The sequence below is a fragment of the Phalacrocorax carbo genome, chromosome 7 (assembly GCF_963921805.1).
Source record: "Phalacrocorax carbo chromosome 7, bPhaCar2.1, whole genome shotgun sequence".
Lineage (NCBI taxonomy): Eukaryota > Metazoa > Chordata > Aves > Suliformes > Phalacrocoracidae > Phalacrocorax > Phalacrocorax carbo.
Window position 1 is genome coordinate 17,769,226 of NC_087519.1, and position 20,145 is coordinate 17,789,370.

Consider the following 20,145-nt stretch of genomic DNA (forward strand, 5'->3'; position numbering starts at 1 on the left):
GTGTTTCAGAAAAGGTGATAAATGCAGTAGTGTAGATCGCTTTCACCGAGAGCGTGACAAAAGGCAGTAGGTGAAGGATGGAGATAGCGTGTATCTGTTATGACCATCTAATGTTTGCCCTGTCCCTTTCTATGTCTAGCCTCAGTCTGTGCATCCTTAACCTTTTCTTCCATCTGGTAGTGTGGCCCTGGAGCAAATCACTAATCATGCTCATTAGAGTATGAGGTTTATTACTTTTTGATTAACCTTTCTCCATGTGCCCTTGTGGCAGTGCAGTTAAGAATATAGCTCCAAACAATCTATGGAACTGGTGGAGGACTGGAGCTTACTGTGTACTAGTGATATGCAGAAGCACTGCATTTTATCTGCATTTGGAAGCTCTTCTGAGTTTGAGGCAAAGTACTGTTATTCTTGATGTTTAGATCACTTTACAATGCACTTCAGCTTTCATCCCTTGAGAAATTGTGTCAATAATTGAAAGTGCTATTGTCTCATTACACTTATCTAAAGCAATCTCGGTCTTCAATCTTATAATTGTTGGAGGAGCCCAGGAGCAAAAATCTGATTAGTGATTTCTTAACACTAATGGAAAACAGTATTTCTAGAATAATATTCTGTACTGAGTCAGTGATACAAGTCAAGATTGGTGTGAAAACAGATTAGGAAATGTCTAAAGAAATTTATCACAGTAGTTTTCTTTGTCACAGCAACATGATGGATATAATAATTTTTTTTTTTTTTTGTAATTGAAACATAAAATGAAAATTCTGGAAGTGAAGTCCTCATAGCTGAGTAATATCTTTGCCTTTGTAATGGAAAAATCATAGAATCTTTTGTTACTGGAGTTAAGATGAAGTCTTCACATTCTCAGCCCTTGAAGAAATTTAACTATAAACTACAAAGAATTTAAAATGTACCACGTTTTTGGAAAGGAAATTCAGTATACTTCTGGGCTTGGAGATTTTTTCCCCTCATAAAACTCATCTTTGTAATCTGTTGTAAGGACTGCACATAAAGACCATGAAAATTAATATTCAGATGAGAAAACATTAACACCTGAGTGTACAATACCTGTATACAGTTCTATCATATTGGACAAACTGCTTCTAATTTAACTGATTTCTTTGGTTCACTGCATTTTAATTAAGCTTTTGACTGCTGTCTCAGTAAAACCTTCCTGCTTCAAAGGATTGATAAGCTATCCAGAGTTGATCTGACCTATTGCAGAGGTATTGAATAGCGTGTATAACCAGGGTATTCAGGCAATTATTTTTAAAAGAATTGCTTGTATTAGCTTTCATTTTTAAATTTATGAAACATTCAGTGATTGGTTATGCTGGTGGTGTTACTCAAAAGTAGTAGCATTTTGATTTCATTCATAGGTCATTCTAGAGGAAGGAAGTTGCTCAAGGTCTGTGGGAACCCTCCTTTTAATTTTAGAGAATTGTTAAAAATGTAAATTGCCACAAAAGCTTCTTATGTGATCTCTTAAAATATCTCGATAGATCTTATTCTGAGTTAAAGCTCTTCACCTATGAAACAGCATGTATTGAGCTAGGTCTTCAGTCATCTGTTTATTTCAAGATAATTAATAAATTATCTAATAAATTTGGAAGCATGGAGGATTGGTTGCAAACTGCTTAGTTACCTTTCTGTTTAAATACTCTTAAGCTAATGGCTGTGTGCCTTATTAATACTCATGGGTTACATTATGGGATGCATAAAATAAAGTAATATTGTGTTCTGCGATTGTGTTTAATAGAATCTAGATTAGAATTAAGGCTGTATTGTGAGTCACTGACATATCAGCTCTGTACTTAATAACTTATCTAAATCCCTGTCCACTGCTTTTAATAGAGTTTGCATATTGTAGTGCAGTCAAGCATAACAGATCTGAAACACTTGGAAGAGTAACAGATACAGAATATATGGGTTTGGTTCATAATTGAAAAATATATAATTCTGATGTATATGTTCTCCATCAGCCCTTGTTTTTCTCTGTGTGTCAAAGGAAAAAATATGTTTTGATTAATTCTTTTTCTACAAAAATATTTAGAATGTGTGCTGTAGTTTTATAATAATCATTGGTCACTTCCATAAACAATCTATAGATGTGAAACAAGCAGATTTCTGATAGTTGTGGAGCATATTTCATTGGAAAACAAAGACAAAACAAAAATGCTTACACTGGAGCCTAAAATGAGGTCAAAATTACATACTGTTAGTACACTCTAGTAACTGTGTCAATGTATAGGGAATTTTACTGTCCTGTTCTTGTGGGGCACCAAGGGATTTTATTTCTCTGCTCCTGTATCCATGGCAATCAGAATTATATTAGTTTTAGTTTCACAGTGGATGAGTGAGAAAAACTAAGCTATGAGACAGTGTTTGTGAGTCTGGAACATACTGGGTCTTTTTAGAAAATAGCTCAAACCTGTGCTCAAGTTGTTGCTTTTTTGGTTGCAGTTGACGTGCTTGTACTTATCTTGCTGTGTACGGATCTTTTGCTTGTGGTTAGGCAGTCTGGCAGTACTCGTGCCCTTTGTGTTCATTGTGATGTGGTCTTTAAACAAGAACAGTCCCTGGATTCTAGTGGTAGCTGCATGTTGAAGAGTCAGTTTACATATCTGCTGTATTAACTGTTTTAAAAATTCTTTAGCCTATGACTGATTTTTGCAGTATTTTGAATGTGGTGGAATGGTATGATTTTTATCAGCACCCACCATTTAGGATGAATTTTTTTTTAAAGACCATTCCAAAGTCATGCCACTGTTCTGTATTTGGCAATGCAGTTCTTGTGCATGTGTGTAGGCATATATAAATTTATGATTTTTTTTCTTCTTCTGGTACTTGTTAATACATTCCCACCACCCTCAGCCCAAGCGATTTTCATCCTCACTATTTTTCCAGGAATTGGAATTTGAATGGAGAGTAATATTACTGGTAGATTATTCTAGTCCTCTTTAGCTAATTCCCATGCTGTCACAGTTCTTTTTCCTATCGCTTGTATTTCACTTGCCATCATTTTTCACTAATAGATTGCAGATGCTGCAGGGAGTGTTGCTATAAGATTTCATACTGTGGTATTAATGTGTCACATTTCTGTAGTCTCCAAGTATGTGATATTTATGACATTACTCCTGCAATATTAAATACTTGCATTTTGTTAAATAATTATCTACCTGTTGCAAGGGCTACTGTAGATTACACAGAAATGTCATTGTTGAAGCTATTTTACCTGTTGATTTGGTCTTGCTGTGTGAGGTACTCCTAGACCTGAAAATAGTTGGGGATATCAGTACTTTTTAGTTATTTAGATGCAATTGAACTCCACCCTTTCAGGAACATTTGAGTTGGGAAAATTAAATCTTGCAGCAGTCTGTACTCCTGTATGGGAGAGAGGGGAACCTTGGGATGTGCCAGTGGTTTCAGGCACTTCTGAGGAGGAATGGTTGTGGTAGTGCCTTGCTGACAGAAAGCATTAGGTGATACTACTGCTGGAAGTGCTGGTGATTACCTCCTTAGGTATAGTAAATTAGGCAGCCTGCTTACTGCTCTACCCTCTCTGTTCAGCTGCCTTGCGCATCTGCGTATTTGTGCTGTGTCTGGTTCTGCCTCGCCCACCTTGATGGATGTTCGTCTAATGTCTTGTTAACAAATTCTAGTGATGGCAATTCTATAACCTACACCTTCCACCAATGTTGAAATGTCTGGAGCGTTAGAAAGTTTTTATTAGTGTCCAAACTGAATCTCCATTAGTGCAAGTGTAAATCCATTATACCTTGCTCAGCCCTTAGTGTACTTGAAGAACAACTGATCAATCTCTTTGTAACAATCTTGTTTATTTTTGAAACTGCTGTTTATGTTCCATCTCAGTCTTCTCCCCTATAAAACCAACTTACTTCAACCTCTCCTCGAAGGCATGTTCTTTAAAAAGATGCATTCAAATTGAAAGTGTCTGGAAAATGACAATGAAATGAGAGTTTGAAGTAGAGATCTTTATTTTGCATAAGACATCCCTGTCAAAACTTTATTTTCACCTTAAGACCTCCTAAGCAAAGCTTTTCCAGAGCAAATAAAGAGAAGGTAGAACATTCCAGCATGTATTAGAAAAATGTTAGAAACAGGTACAGAAGCTCACACCAAATTACAATGTTTTTTGTTTATTCCACTTTGAGTACAGCAGATTACCTGCAATATCAAAATGTCAACATACCCTTGGACTTGGTGAAGAATTACTGTACTGATAATTGATCTCCTTAATGTCTTGTGAGAAAGGGAGAAAATGAAATCCTAGTTCCAGAAGGCTGCAAGTCCTGAAATTCACTGCTCTTCAGGAGTGATTTATCATTTCTTAACTGCATCTCAACTCCTGTTATTAATAATAATTAAAGCTGACTGACAACTGTATAAATTTTTTCTCATTTGTAAGAGTATTCCTTTCTTTGACACCTTTTGTTACCTTTTGTCTTACTCTTCTGCATAGCAGCTTGACAAATCTGCCGTTAAAAAAATAGCAAAAAAGACTTTCTTAAAGCATGACAAGTAATATTTTTGCAGCCAACTTTTTAAATCTAGATTGAAGTGAAAATTGGAGATCTTTGGGGTTTTTGTAATTGTGCCAATTTAATGTTCTTTGTAATACCAGGCTCTTTACAGCAGGACATCGAGGGACAAGAGGCAATGGGTGTGAATTACATCAAGATAATTTCAGACTGGGTCTGGGGAAAAGTCCCCCATGGGGACAGTGATGGTGTTGATAGGTCTTTGAGTACATGTGCAGATAGGCTGTTTGGTTGCTAGGTTATCTAGATAAGTTCACAACATACATTTTTGAAAACGTGTATGTACATATATGTAAACATGTAAATTTAGCTCTTATGGCCATATAAACTTTGCTGATACTTCTGTGATCGTAAGTCTATTGGTAATCATAGTCAGACAATGTATAATTGAAATCTCTTCTGTTTTTCTTTTTGTGTCACCAAAGTTCTTGTATATTATCATGTTAAATTTTCATACCATACTTCTCAAAATAGTTTTCTGGCCTTTTATTTTAAAAGATTCATTAAATCTGTTTACAAAATTATGTATGGATATTCATATTGTTAGAAATGTAATTAGATTGCCCCAACTTTTTATGCCCAATGCAATACCGCACACAATTTTGGCTTAACATTTTAAAAACCCATTCTGGTTGTCTATTAGTAATGCTTTTTTTAATGAGCATTTTGAACTGAAATAACACTGAAAATACTGTGTTGCTGGATTGTATGGGAAATGTGGAGTCCAAGGGAAGCCATGGTCAAATGCTCTGCAGTGTGGAAGAAGCCAGTTGAGCTCAACTGGTCCAAGGACAAACCTTCTTCTGTGGTTCCAGAGAGATTAGAAAATTAGCTCGTACTTCGACGGCCCAGTTTATTCTGTGAGGCTGAAAGATTTAATTAAGGTGCTTGTGTCTATTAGATTTAGTTGTGATGTGGTCAAATAGAGAGTGTAATTCTTCTCCTGCATGCACTTTGCTGTTTTAAGTTGACTTGTTATGGCTGACTGTTTGCCATCCTTCTCTTTTCAGACAAGAGGTGTCTGATACAAGGGAGATCATGGCTATCTTGTAGGCACTAACTTTCACTTCTGTGGACTGTAGATACTTAGAAATACCAGCAGGCAGTATATAATATGTAGATACAAACCCGATGAAGTTATTTGGAAATAACCTATTGGACGTCCAAATTATCTTCAGAAATCAGAATTCAGAAGGCATTAAAAATACCCCAAAACAAAACAAAACAACAACAACAACAAAACCAAAACACAAAGAACAGTTGGCACCCTAATTTAAAATAAGATTAGATGTCAAAATCACAATGCTTTCCAAAAGCTAGAGTTTCACCAGGAAGGTGGTATCTTTCAGTCTTGGCTCTGAGCCACACAGGTGGTATCTAGAAGCCTCACACATCTTTGGTCATCCTTAGACCTTCTGTTATATGACTATTTGATTACAACTAAGTAAAAATGATACGACCTGGGTGATGAGTCACGCATCTTCTCACTTTTAATTTCAGTACACAGCAAGTGGTGCCGTATAACTTACCTACAGGCAGAGGTAAACTGCTTGAAATTGACTTTATCTGAAACTGATCACATTCTATAAAGCTCTTATAACTCCTAGTGTTGAATAACACTACTTGATCACTGCAGTATTGGTGTAGCTGTTGCATACCATGGTTCCAAAGACCACTGCCATCTAGTCTCAAGTCTTGAAATCTGGTCATTGACTTCATAGTCAGGTAGCAGCATGAGTGTTGTCTGCTCTGTTAGTTTTGACTGCATGGTTAGTTTAACTAGAGGTAAGCTGAACGTGATGGATATACACGTACACAAAGTCATTCACCCTCTGAGACTCCAAAGAACCACTTGCTGGCACCTGTATGTGTGAGGTTTTCACTTCAGCCTTCACTGTCAGAGGAGAGATGTTTTCTCAAAAAGCCATAAGGGTTTTTGTTAATTTAAGGGTTTCAGGAATATACTGTCATCTACGTTTCTTCCATGTAAGTGAGCCTTGAATTTCCTCAGTGGAGAGGAGTGGCCCTACCTAGTAGTGAAGGGCAGCTATATATATCTTCCATGGTGGGTTGGGTTATCTGAGCACCTGAGCTCAGCTACTACTCTATTTCAAAGGAGGAGGAGAGTTTTTAAGAGTCCGTGACTCTATTTCTGGCTGTCTGAACAGATGGAGTTTCAGTAGTCTTTTCAGCTGTTGTCTTTTCTCTAACCCTTAATGGGACCCCTGTGACTTTGGAAACTCATTTAAACTCTACTTATGTAGTCATGCCTTTATTTACTTTAGTATATTGCTGCCTTGTCTTTTCTAAGGCACTGGGAATAACTTGCAATTGCTAGTGGTACGAGGGCATCTGTTATAATGCAAAATAGTGTTTCATGTTGCTTTATCAATTATACTGAACCTGTTAATATATTACAAGTGACTTAAGGAGACAAGAATTTCCTTTTTTTTTTTTAAATTTCAGTTATTACTAGAGCTCATTTATATAGTTGGGATTGGCTTCCCTCCCCATCCCCCCACAGGAATACTCCATGCATTTTGTAGGACAATTAAGCTCTCTAAATTATATGTTGTGATAGTCCTCCTTTTCTTAAAATTATCTTATTTACTTCCTATTTAAGAAAGAAAAAAAACCTGTGCACAACATACATATGATGTAGTGATTTTTGAAAAACAGTAGAAGACCTATAGATTGCAATGTTGAGCTATCCTTACTCCTCTTTTTGTGAGCTAATTTTTGATGATGCTAAGAGACCACAAGAAAAATTACCCTAAATGTTTATTCTCCGTCAGTGCTGATAACATTTGTGACTTGGAAAGATGATGTTTGACGACCTATTGTGATCTGATCAGAACTAACTGGATCTGACAGCTGGACTGAAATTTGTTTTAAAAACAGCTTAGTAGTACTTCTGTTAATTTTTTGTTGAAAATAAACATTTTTTTGAAAATAAACATTATCTCTTTAGCAGTTTGTTTCCAGCACTCTGGAAATACCCATCATGACTGTGTATTAAATTTCATCTTAATACTTATTATTTTTTAACAATGCTGGTATAAACCCCAAGTCTCTTTGGTGACACTGCTCTCTTTATTCCAGGTGCTGTTGTCAGGACTGATTGGTGTTGTTTCATGGAAAAGGCCCCTTTCACTTGTGGTGAGTGGCTTTAATCATGTCATACAGTCTTTAGATAAGTGACTAAAGGATTCTGTGGAAGTTTTGTCTTTATGTAGAAGCCTAATAGCTTCTGGGGATGGTTGTCCAGTGCTGTTATGTATCCTAATATTTGTAAACACTTAGTACAAAAATTTTGAGACTCGGAGGCTGTATTACATAACCAATCTAGGTGACAATAATATTTTTCTTCTATTTGTACTTAAGTCTTGGAGAGCCGTAATAGTTATCATGTGTAAAATATCTACTGCCCCTTCCTTGCCATTGTTACAGTTCTGTCTCTCTCTTTAAAAGTGACAACATTTGGTTTAGTAATTTAAATGTAAGAACAAATGAATTACAAACATTTTGACAAATGTGTATGTTTAAAGAAAGGCAACAATCATACTGTAGCTGATGTTGTGAAATTGAAAATAGTGAGTATTGCTGCATAGTAGATATGCTCAATACTGCATTATGGCTTGTATTAATAGATGTTCGTGAAATATGTTACAAATGTCAACATTTTGTTTACTACTATATTTTAAAAATTAATACTGTACTTAGAAAACTGCTTAGTCTGTCGCTGTTGTTCTAGACAAACAGACTGTTAGTCTTTGCATTTAACTTAACTTGCCTAAAACTGTACCACAGAGAAATCTTTTTAACCAATTATCTGGATGGCAAAAAAGCATATTTCAAATTAGTAGCTCCCATTCTTTGTCTGCAAAACAATTTTCAGCTACATTCTGTATTCTGTTGTGAGATTCATGTAGTTACTTAATGAAAAGTAATTTATGCTTTGTACATGCGTGCTAATAGAGCTTCAGTTAACATATTAACACAAAGCCATATTAGATTCAGATCAATCTTACTAAAAAGGTGAGATGACTGTGTCAATAGGGATGTATTAGCAGGTAAACCTTCCTTTGAAAAGATGTGCAATGTAACATAGTAACATATGTAACATAGCCTTTAGAAAAATCAGGGCCTATCCACCTCCATGAATTTCCAAAGTATGCTTACCTGTCCACTGATGTTCTCCAGTTTTCCATCCTGTCTTTTAATCACTTTTCCATCCATTTTATGAGGACTACTCTGCTGACTTTCTGTCATTATAATTTAGTAACCAAGATGCCATGTTAAAATAGGACAAACACCCCACAGAGGCATGGAATGTATGAAATGGAAAGACCCATATTAATAAGAATAAGCCTAATTAGAACTTCAGGTATATCTTTCAGTATTATCAACTAAAGCAGTAGTGTTAGAGAACCTGATGTTTTTTTTCTTTCCTTTTCCATAATTCACTTTCCATTGTTATTAAAGAAATGACAGATTGAGTTTGTATTGATTTACTGATTAGTGTTTTTACCAGTAGGTGAACTCTATATGATGTAGAAAGCTGCCTGATGGCAAGATAAATGTGCCCAAAATGACGTCAGAGTGAAGCAAATCAGTGAACCTAGTGAATGCCCACAAGAAAGATAGCAGGCAGGTTTCTGGACTAAAATAAAAAGGACAAATTTTTACTCACCATCGATGAGCAGGGAGAGCTTCCGCATTAGAACATTTCAGAAGACTGATATGTTGTGAATGTGTAGTCATGAAGTAAAAATATTCAGACTTTTTAAAAGACAAACAATATGTATATGAGAATACACGGACAGGATGGGAGTGGTCATTTGGTTGCCCCAGTATTTCTCTGGTTTACTCTTTCTGAGCAGGAACAGGAAGAGGAGCAGCAAAGTATTTTTTTCCTGGTGTTACCAAAAGGGAGCATGGCCCAAAGTGTTGTTTTCTCCATTAGTCCCTGAGCAGCGTAGTTCATATTGGAGATTTTGTAGGATTGCACTGTTGTTTAGAGTAAGAATGTGTATCTTTAGGTAAAGATCGGACTAAATTTCTGCTTAACATTATGACAAATAGCTGGTATACCTGTTTTTATTCCAATATATTTTATACTACCTGACGGGCTTTGTTAATAATAATTCTCTACCTGGTACCTGGGAATGCTGCCACTTTGATTGAATAAAACTAAATATAATTACCTATTAGAAATACTTCAAGAGAAAAAGTTGTCCTGACAGTGAAAGAATCAAGTGTATGTTTGGAACCCAAATCTCATTTCATTTTCATTTGAGTTACACTTTACTGTTCATGAATTAGAAACCATTAAAACTAAAATAGTAACTCTGAATTGAGTGCTTGTACAACTGTGAAATCTAACTAACCCTAAGACTTTTCAAAATAGTTGCTTGTAAGAAGCTGTAATTGCTGCTTACATCATTGGAATAAATAAAATTCATGTATCAGAAATGTTATTCAGGCCTTATTGAGACTTGGCTTCTTTGATTCCTGAACACTTGCATCAGGCCAGGCTTTCAAATATCAATTCATTCAGTGAAATGTAAATAGGCAGTCACCGTCAGTATCATTCAAGGAAGTAAATACAAAAGGGAAGAAATAGTAAATGGTAGCATTAATACTCTCAGAACAGCTCACCTTCCTAAAATCTGCTTTAGGGAATTATTTATTTATTTCGAAGATTAAGCTTAGTGCCCATGAGTTGGATCCTGACTGTTTTTCTTCTGTATTTCTGTATTGGCACTTGGTGGTGGTATAATAATCAGTTGGAAGAATAGGGGACAGAGATGGTGACTTCTGCCTCTGTGTGTGATTAAGCTGTACAATAGCCAGTGCTAATAGTTTTGCAGTGGCTATACAATGTCGGTTTTCCCTCGTTGATTTGTAAATACCTTTTAGCAGTTGGAACCCACGTGTGGAGGGTGACTGTTTGTTTTGATTAAGCAATTAATACTCCATTCTCATAGCATAAAGTACCATCAACATGCTAACAAGTCATATTTCTTGTGATCTGCTTATACAATACATGCAAAATACATATGGTCAATAATTACCTTTTAACCTAATTTATAGTATTATAAACAACTATATAATTTATTACAATATACACATTTCTCTTTGCAATGTGTTACAAAATCTGGTATCGCAAAGAGTGATAAAGAAAGATAGCTTCATCATTTGAAGATATGAATAAAGTTTTATAAAATTAAACCATATACCATCTGGAGTTCTGAAAACTCGTGACACACTGGTAACATTTTAAGGTGCCAGTTTTCTCCTTATTTTGGATTTGTGACTAAAACAGGGTTGGTAACACACCAGTGTTTTGGCTATTGCTGAGCAGTACTTGCACAGCATCAAGACTTTATCTTTTTCCCACTCTACATTACTTGCTTTGGGTTTTTCCTTCCTCTTTTCTTCATTTATTAAACTATCTTAATCTTGATCCACAGGTTTTTCACTTTTCTGATTCTCTTCCTGTCTTGCTGCAGGAGGTGTGACTGAGTAGCTGGCCAGGGTCATCCCTTCATATTACTGATTCTGGTTTGCTCATGGCTGTATTCATACAATTTTTTTCACAGATGCAGAGTCTTTTCTTTGCAAATTTATTATTTTCTTCAGGCAAAAAGAGGAAGTCAAAGAAGCAATAAATGCAAATAGCAATTCATCAGCCATTAACTTCTGACTGTATCATACCAGAAATTTGCTACGTAGCATTGGTATAGAAATGAGTGAGTGGTTGCATGGTTTAACACCTTGGAACCAAAGTAAAAATTGAGTATAGTTGTGTATTTCGAAGACATTAGCATGAGTAGTGTTTTGTATTATCCATTCAGTAGAAGATATACAAATGTGTACATACTAAGGAAGTTTTACTGACATGTTAATGTGCAGAAATGTAATTACACATAGAGGCTCTCATGCTAAAGTGTCTTTGCATAGTTTAATTGTCTGAAGGGTTCACCACATTTCATTAGTTTATCTGGATTTTATTGGTCACCACTCAGCCATTGCTTGCTTATGTGGCTAAAATGCTTTATATAGAAAGGGAAGCAGTGTCTGCTATCAAACCAGTATTTACATTTACCAGAGGAGACACTTGGACAAAGGAGATCATTCAATTGTTTTTGCATTAATTTTGAACAGTATTTTCCATATATTTCAGATGTTTCCTCATCAAGCTTTCTGTATTTTTAATTTAAAAATTTCAGAGAATTTGTAGTGCTTTGGGGAAATCTTTCCAGAGTCCCTTATTTGGAAAGTAAATGCTGGCTGTGTCAGTACCACTGCTTAAGGTTAAAAAGCTGTGTTAAAATAGGCAATTGTTTCTTTAAGGTTTTTGGAAGTGTCTGAAAATTGGGGGAGAGCTTGTGTAACTTGTACAAAACTAACTGTGCAGTGAGATTATTTTTCTGTTACAGTCAATGGTAAGTGCAGATCTATTTGTGCTAAGGAGATTAATTCAGCCTCTGAATTGAGTAGAAAGCTTCTGTGTTGCCATCTGGCATTTGGGTGATCCCAGAAAAAATATTTTTACATTTCTAGCTGAAAGCTTTTACAACGAACAGATTTAATTTTTTTCAAGGAACAGAAGCATATTTTTTAATGTCTGTCCACACAACACAGTACTTATTAATGAGTGACCTTCATTACTCAAAATAGCTATTTAAAAGCATTTCCTATGAAATCTTCAGATACAGTTCCATTCATCAGTGAATGTGCAAATCTGTGCATATACTTTTAGTAACTAGCTTGGGTATAAAGGCTCAAAAGTCTGTCTGTACATTTGTTTTTCAGGATGATTTCTTTCTTTCGGCCTAAATGGAAGGGGACACAGCTTTCAATGCGTTATCCCTTCAAATGAACCATTACTTCATCCTGCCTTTTTGCGTTTGCCTTTCTGCGTTTGCCTTTTTGCGTTTGCCTTTTTGCGTTTGCCTTTTTGCGTTTGCCTTTTTGCGTTTGCCTTTTTGCGTTTGCCGCCTCGCCTCCACTTTCCCCCTTCCCGATAAGCAGATAGAATTTTCATCACTTAAGAAAAATTTAAAAAGTGGCCATCCTAAATAGCAGCAGTTCAGCCTGCACATCAGGCACAAGGATGAACTGCTGTGCAAGGTCTGAGACTGCATCTGTGGTAAGAATCAGTCAAATACTGAACTGACAGTTACAAAATATTTGTCTTGGGCCAGCTGGGTAATTTGTTGCAAAATGAGAGATTTTCTTTCTAGAAGTCCTGTGAAAAACTTAAACTATCTGAATATCAGACTTAATATTTTTCAACTGATTTTTACTGGGGGGGGGGGAAGGGGGGGGGGGCGGAAATTTGTACCTGTTGTAAAAAAACCCAAACAAACCAACAAACCAGTTACTGTACTCTTGCCCCACAAGATGCATGGATATGTAAAACTGGTCCAAATGTTTCCTCATTGATTATCTCCTATCACTGTATATTGTTTCTGAGTATAGCAGAAACAACCAAACCCAGGAAACAGATGATACATAAAATGTATAGAAATAACATAGAAGTAAGTTTCCCATATTCTTCTCAGTGATGTGCGATGTTGTCATGTCCCTGGCCATACTACTTTATTTAACCTAGTTAAGTAGTCCTAGAGTAGCTTAATTGGTCCTAGTTAGGACCTAGTAGTCCATAGGTCCTAGAGTAGCTTAAGTAATGAGACATGTTTTTTTAAACTCTGGTAAGACAATTTACAGCTTCCTTTCAGATGAAATCTGATTGAAATTTTCCATTTAAAAAAAAAATCTCCCCCACCCCCCAAGCAGAGATTTGGTTTTGGCAGTTGGAATAAATAGATAATCTATGTATGGTAGCATGAATGAGTCAAGACTGTAAGAGAAAAACAAATTTTAAAAAAAATGCACACCCTGGGAGAATGGCAGTCTGAAGGCATCCATCACACAAGTATCAAAGCCCACAATTACACACTTGTGTGATATTGAGATGAGATGCAGGATATCACTCTGCTTTAACATATTCCTTGATCACTGCAGTATCATTTCAGGATGCATATTCTTTGAATTTGTTGATCAAGATGTTCATTAGGAACCCTGCTATTAGACAAACAGTCATCTTTGTGGCTGAAGCATTAAAGTTCAACAAAACATTGGGTAAAAACAGCTCCATCTTACCAGAGGTTTTCAAAGATTCTGATAAACTGGGATATGGTTGAATGCTGAGTGTTGCTTGCTTTCAGAAAGAAACTCTCAAAGCTGTAATCACTTCTTGCAAACCAAATCTAATGCTGGTTCACAAAGTAGCTCTTCTAATATAAATCTGTAAATTTTGCTCAGAGCTGGTGTGGACTGGAGTGTGAATCCAGGCTTTGAAACGGAGAGCAGAGTGTTTTCCTTTGACTTCTTTTCTTGGAGTATGGAAGGAAAATACTCAAATTCAGAGGACATGAATGCTAAATCAAGGGAAGAGAAATGTGGAGGACTGGGACCGGAAGGAGGAATTAAAATGTGAGTCTGGCAATACGAGGGAGACTGAGATCAAAAGTTGTTGTGAAGGACAGGACCTAGATTAGGAGAGGAGTGCTAGTGAACCAAAACCATGCCAATAAGAAATAACACAATAGAATCTCTGTGTTTTTCAGTAATTTTTAAATATAGTGCCATAAGCACCATAACTAATTAACCCTGACTTATAATAGATTTGTATCTTAGGTTTGAATGACTTTGGTGAAGGTGTGAGCTGTAAATAATCTTTTCCTATAGTTGGGACATAGTTAAGTTTTCTTCGTCTCTTCTCTTCCTCTTCTCCCATTCACTGAGAGCTACTTGTGTAAAGCACTAACATGGCTATACTGCTCTGGTAACCAAACTAGGCCAACTGTCTCTGCATACTACTGCAGTGTGACTGTAGTTACAGCAAAAGTCTGTGAGACAGTATCTAAAAATAGGTTAATGTATTTTGTGATAACCATATTCTAGGTTTGAATGCAGATTTAAAATATATTTCTGTTTCTGTCAAAGCTGCTTCTGCTTGTTAGTTACTCCAAGCAGATTCTCAGGCAGAGTAGTTAAACCTGAATGATTTTTTTTTTTGTAGTAAATTCTCTTATTAAAAAAAAACCACCACATTTTTCCACCAAACCAGGCTAGTCAGTTACAGATTTTGGGACCTTTTCAATCAGCCAGTAACTCATTCTTTCATTCCTGCTACTTCATTACTTGCTCCCAAGGATGTATGTACCTGTCCTACCCTGGTTCTAATAACTGTGCCAGTGGTCTGTAGAAGACTTCTTTGGAGAAATATGAGTACTTGCCATTTATCTGGCTACATTCCAGCCCCTACGTGAAATGCATGGCAGAAGCTGTGGACGACTTTTGTGTCTTCTTTTGTCCATTGTGGGTCAGTAAGTGTTCAGATGCTCCAAGAAGGGCATTTTTAATTTACTGAGTGCTGTTCTTGGACTGGAGACTTGAGTGAAAAGAGCAGCTGAAGAGGAATAGGAGAGAATGGAAACAGAACTGCAGCTGAAAAGGTCTGCTTTTAGTCATCCTCAGCTGCATCCTGGTTGAGCCATTCCCACAAAAGTGGGTTGTAGTTCTCTCTCTCTCTCTCTTTTTTTTTTTTTTTTTCTCCTCTCCTCAGCTTCTGGCAGCAGTTAAAGTTTCAGTAGTAGCAGGACAACCACAACATTTACTCTTTCCTTACGTTAGGGTATTTTTATGCTCTATGCATAAATTTTTCATTTCCAAATACTTGAAGAAGTAACCAACTGTATGAGAAAAATTGGGATTTCTTAGGATTTTGTTACATAAATTACCTCAATGAATAACATAACTAGGTAAAAATGATAAATTTTTTTATAATATAGCTATGCTATATTTAGCAACTGATTTTGGCTGTACTTGTGCTGGTTTTAGTTTGTTTATCTCTGAAGATTCAAGTGATCAGATTTTACTGGAGCACTTCTCCAGAAAGTCGATTTCAAAGGTATTTGTAAAAGATGCATACAATTTTAGGTGTGCATATGCAGGAACATGCCCTAGTGATGTTTGCACAGCTATTCAGAAAACAGGAGTTATCTGATCAACCACACTTGCACAATCCAGCTTGAACTTTGATATTGGTGACCAGTCTGTGGAAATTAATTTTATTAATTTTATTCTTAGGTTAAGCTACAATCTCTGGATGCCATTTCTGGCTTTAGCCTTTCTGATGGCCTTCTGAGGCCTTTTTTGGGTGCTATGACTAGATCTTAAGTAGGGAGTTTCTCCTAGAGAGGGAGTAACTTTGAGTGGCTAGAAAGTAGTCTATGAAATATTATCAGGTTTCCTATCTGAATCTTCTTAATAGATGTCTGCCTTAAATCTGACACCTTTGAGGGTTTTGTTTTGTTTTGTTTAGAATGGACCTTTACCGAACCTTTACTAGTTTGGGGACACTCTGTTATTGACTCATTTCCTCTTATTTAAGGTGTTGGTCTTGCATTTCTCTAGTCTTGCTCTCTATTACCACATGTAAGTGTTGTGCTTTAGTGCAACTTTTCATTGCCAAAAAGAGTTTTACATGTGTATGCACCTGTGTGTGTGAAGTGGGGGAGACAGAGGCTGTCTGGAACTTCCACCTGTGCCCCCTGCCATGAGAGATGTTTTCCCAGTGTATGAACTACTGGTTTAGGCCATGAATTAAAGCCACTTGCTGGATTGAGTTGGGGATCTGGAAAATGTGGTCTTCTAAGTTTGCAATTAGCATGTGTGTAAACTCTGATTACATTCATGTCCCAAATTGCTTTTTGCATCTACAGTAATGTAAACATTTTAATTTTTAACAGCACACTGTCTCACCTCTTGCTGGGTTTTTTTCCCTGAAAACTGCTGATTCCCTTCATTCTTCTCTAGTATGTGGAAACAACTAACAGAAAAACCTACCCCTAGTGCCATTTTCTTATATTATACCTGACAGAAGAGGAAGAAGGAAAAAAAAAAATTGAGAACGACCCTGTAAAGCTGTGAACTGGGAAAGAAAGAAACAACACTTGAGATGAGAACACAGAAAATGAATCAAAGAAATCTTTATAAAGGGTGGAGAAAAGGTGTCACAGAGTGAAGCGTCTGTTTAGAATGAATGTTCTTTGTCCCTTTTTACAGCTTAACACTTCTTAGAGCATTTTCTTGCCTGGGCTGGCCTGTCTGCATCTCTCTGCTACCCTTTCTACAAAAACTGCCTGTTCCTGGGCCCAGCTGCCACCAGCTGTTGCCCATGTCAGAATCTAGACTCCTCTGTTGAGCATCCATCTGCTAAGAAGTTATCCCCAGTGGCAAAAGACCACAAGAAGCTTTTGCTGAAGAACAGACAAAGCCTGCTGAGGCATAACACTTGCCCCTTCTTAAACAAGAACATCTTAATTACCCTTAAACAGACCCTTCTCCCCATCTGCTCCCATTGCGTTGTGTTGCCATGGCAGCAGTTAATGCTAGCACAGTACCATGCGATAGGAAACTGTCACAGTTCCAGAATCATTGCTGCTGCTTATAATGAAGAGTATGGTATGGGTGCTACATTTGCCTCTCCCCAGTCCATCAGTAATTCCCCTGTTCTCACATGCTTTCTAAATATATCTGCTCATGATTCTTCCATCTCATTTGCTCCTTCTTTTAGAAATGCAGGCTGCGTTCCATCTGGTCCTGGAGTCTTTGGCAGCCTTTGCACAGTCTAATTTCTTCAGTTCTTTCTTGGTGTGCATCTGGTTTCCTTTAGCATTTCTTGTTCTTTCTCAGTAAATTAATCTTGGATTCTGACATCTGTCTCACTTCCTTTGTAAGCACTGATGAAAATACGTTATTTTTGTTTAGGGATGTGTCTGTCTGTCTTTCAGTAAAATACTAGTTCATTCTTTAGAAGTCTGCAGTCATCTTTATTGTTCACTTTTTGTTTATATGCTGGAAATATCACGTTATTTAGCTTTGCATCTGTAAGTAACTTTCAGTCTTGAATAATTTTTTCATGTTATGGATGTTTGAGTCCCATCCTGTTCTTAATTTTACCACGTGTAGCTTCTGACCATAAAGAATGAAAGAATTAACTACCTTTAAACCTGGTATGAGAGCTGGTTATGACTTTATTTTAGGCATGACTATGGTTAAATGGATTTCACAAGATTAATAAGAGATGTTTGCCCATATCAACACAAGAATATTTAGGACATTTCAAAGACTAGATGCAAGTATAGAAATGTTAAAAGGCTAAAAAATGAGTCACCCATTTTACAAAATTATACCTTCATAAGAAGGAACATATCTAATTATTAATGTGTATTTTGTAAAACATTTGAGATGTGCAGCAAGAGCACATTGTTTACTTTGAGTTATATTTCATGAAAGTGCAGGCAGGCATGTCGAGTGGATAAAACTTCTGAGGGAAAGAAAGTCCATAATTTTTGAAGTAGATTAAATGTTAAATGTAGGATACCTTAAATTTATTACGCTTCGTATTATGGCAAGTAAACTGTGTACTTGCCTTTTTGGCATATGAATGATAGTGACCAAAAAAAGGGTTTTACCACAGGAACAAACCTATTCACCCCATACAGAAAAGGAGTTTGTGACAGTACAAAATGTGAAATGTTTAAGGGACTCAGAAGGACAAAACATATTAGAGCCTGTAGTGGGAGAGATTAGTAGGGGTTTTGGTGTGTGTTGGTTGGTTGGTTTGGTTATTTTTTAAACAAGATTAATAATTTCATGCTGAATATTCAAAAATGAAGTAGTTTGAATTCCAGCAGTTTCATTAACGGCTGTAGAGGTTTCTAAAAATAGTAAAAAGTAGTAAGAGACAATTCATTGCATTTTATCAGAAATTGTGTGGAGATGATGGAAAGATAAATTATGGTATTTTTAGTTTTCAGGTTACAAAATGAAATATCATTACAATATCAAGAACTTTGGAAGCACTGAAGGATTTCCAAAGTCAAAAGAAGCTGTATATGAGCTTTGAGAGTAAAGGAGTCAATATATTTTAGAATTCTAAATACATATATCGAAGAAATTATGTGTAAACCCAACTTCTACTAATTTTTCACATTTCTGCTAGTTTTGGCATCTGTCTTGTAAAGTACCAATATGAAAGTGATTACACACAGTGTAATGTAGAAGCAGATTGATAATAGAAGCAAAAGCTATTTTGGTATCTGTGATTCATTTCCTACTGAATTCCTACTAGATTCAGACTTCCACTGAACTCAGTTGGTCCCTGTTCATTTACAGTGCATAAAGCATAATCATTGCGGAAGATTTTTAAACTGATGACTTAAAATTGCTTACCTGGATCCCAGATTGAGAAAAGTTATGTTTATTTCAACATTTCAGTTGCTCATATATTGCCATATTTAGTTGCTCAGTGTTGCAAAATCTTTGGGTAGAAAAGCTGCACAAATCTGTAATAACGCAAACAGAAATAGACCGCACTCACTTGGATGATATGCTTTCTATTTCTACACCACAAAATAATAGGGTTTTAGAGGTGCAACTACATAGTTTGTCTCTAGATAAGTAGTTGAACACCCTTCAGAACAGGAAAAGTTGTGGCCAAGAAAGCCAACAGTATCCTGGGCTACGTTAAAAGGAGTGTGGCCAGCAGATTGAGAGAGGTTATCCTCCCACTCTACTCTGCCCTAGTGAGACCACATTTGGAGTACTGTGTCCAGTTTTGGGCCCCCCCAGTTTAAGAAGGACATGGAACTGCTTGAGCAAGTCCAGCAGAGAGCCACAAAGGTGATCAGGGGGCTGGAGCATCTCCCTTGTGAGGAAAGGCTTGGACTTGGAGAAGAGAAGACTGAGGGGGGATTTCATCAATACCATAAATATCTAAAGGGTGAGTATCAGAACGATGGGTCTAGTCTCTTTTCACTTGTGCCCAATGACAGGACAAGGGTCAATGGGCACAAGTTGGAATGCAGGATGTTCCACCAAAACATGAGAACTTCTTTACTGTGAGGGTGACAGAGCAGTGGAACAGGCTGCCCAGAAAGGCTGTGGAGTCTCCTTCCCTGGAGACATGAAAAACCCACCTGGATGCATTCCTGTGCCCCCTGCTCTAGGTGTACCTGCTCAAGCGGTGGGGTTGGACAAGATGATCTCCAGAGGTCCCTTCCAACCCCTACCATTCTGAAATTCTGTAGTAGTAATTTATCCATACCTATGTTTAAGATGCTTAATTCTAAATTGTATGTATCGATTTTGTGCTCAGGAAAAGAGACAGTACATTCTAACATATGAAGAAACATAGTAAACAACAAGTTTAATTTAGCTTCTCCTTAATGTGTTTGTTTTCAGATGTTTTCTGGTTACATATAAATTTCCTACTAAATACATTACTTTTATTCACCACAAGTGAAGATTCTTACCTCTTTGGGGGATGGGGAGGGATAAACTACACAGGCTCAGCGAACTGTATCAAAGAAACAAAAAACCAACTAGCACCACTAAAAAAGGTTCTTATCTTCTGAAATGACTTTAAGCTTGATATAGTCATGCTCGTGCTCTTCAGGGCAGTACTGTATGTGCTCAAATAGAGCCACCTCTAAAC

General features: G+C 36.7%; 1 protein-coding gene across 2 annotated transcripts in view; it reads left to right on the plus strand.

Moving 5' to 3' along the window:
* Positions 1 to 20,145, plus strand: part of ENTREP2 (endosomal transmembrane epsin interactor 2) — a 144,160-nt gene that overhangs the window by 46,955 nt on the left and 77,060 nt on the right. For both annotated transcript variants that reach the window (XM_064456591.1, XM_064456592.1), the window contains exon 2: positions 7,668 to 7,724. In XM_064456591.1, the coding sequence (XP_064312661.1) occupies positions 7,668 to 7,724 (57 nt within the window). The remainder of the gene's footprint in view (positions 1 to 7,667; positions 7,725 to 20,145) is intronic.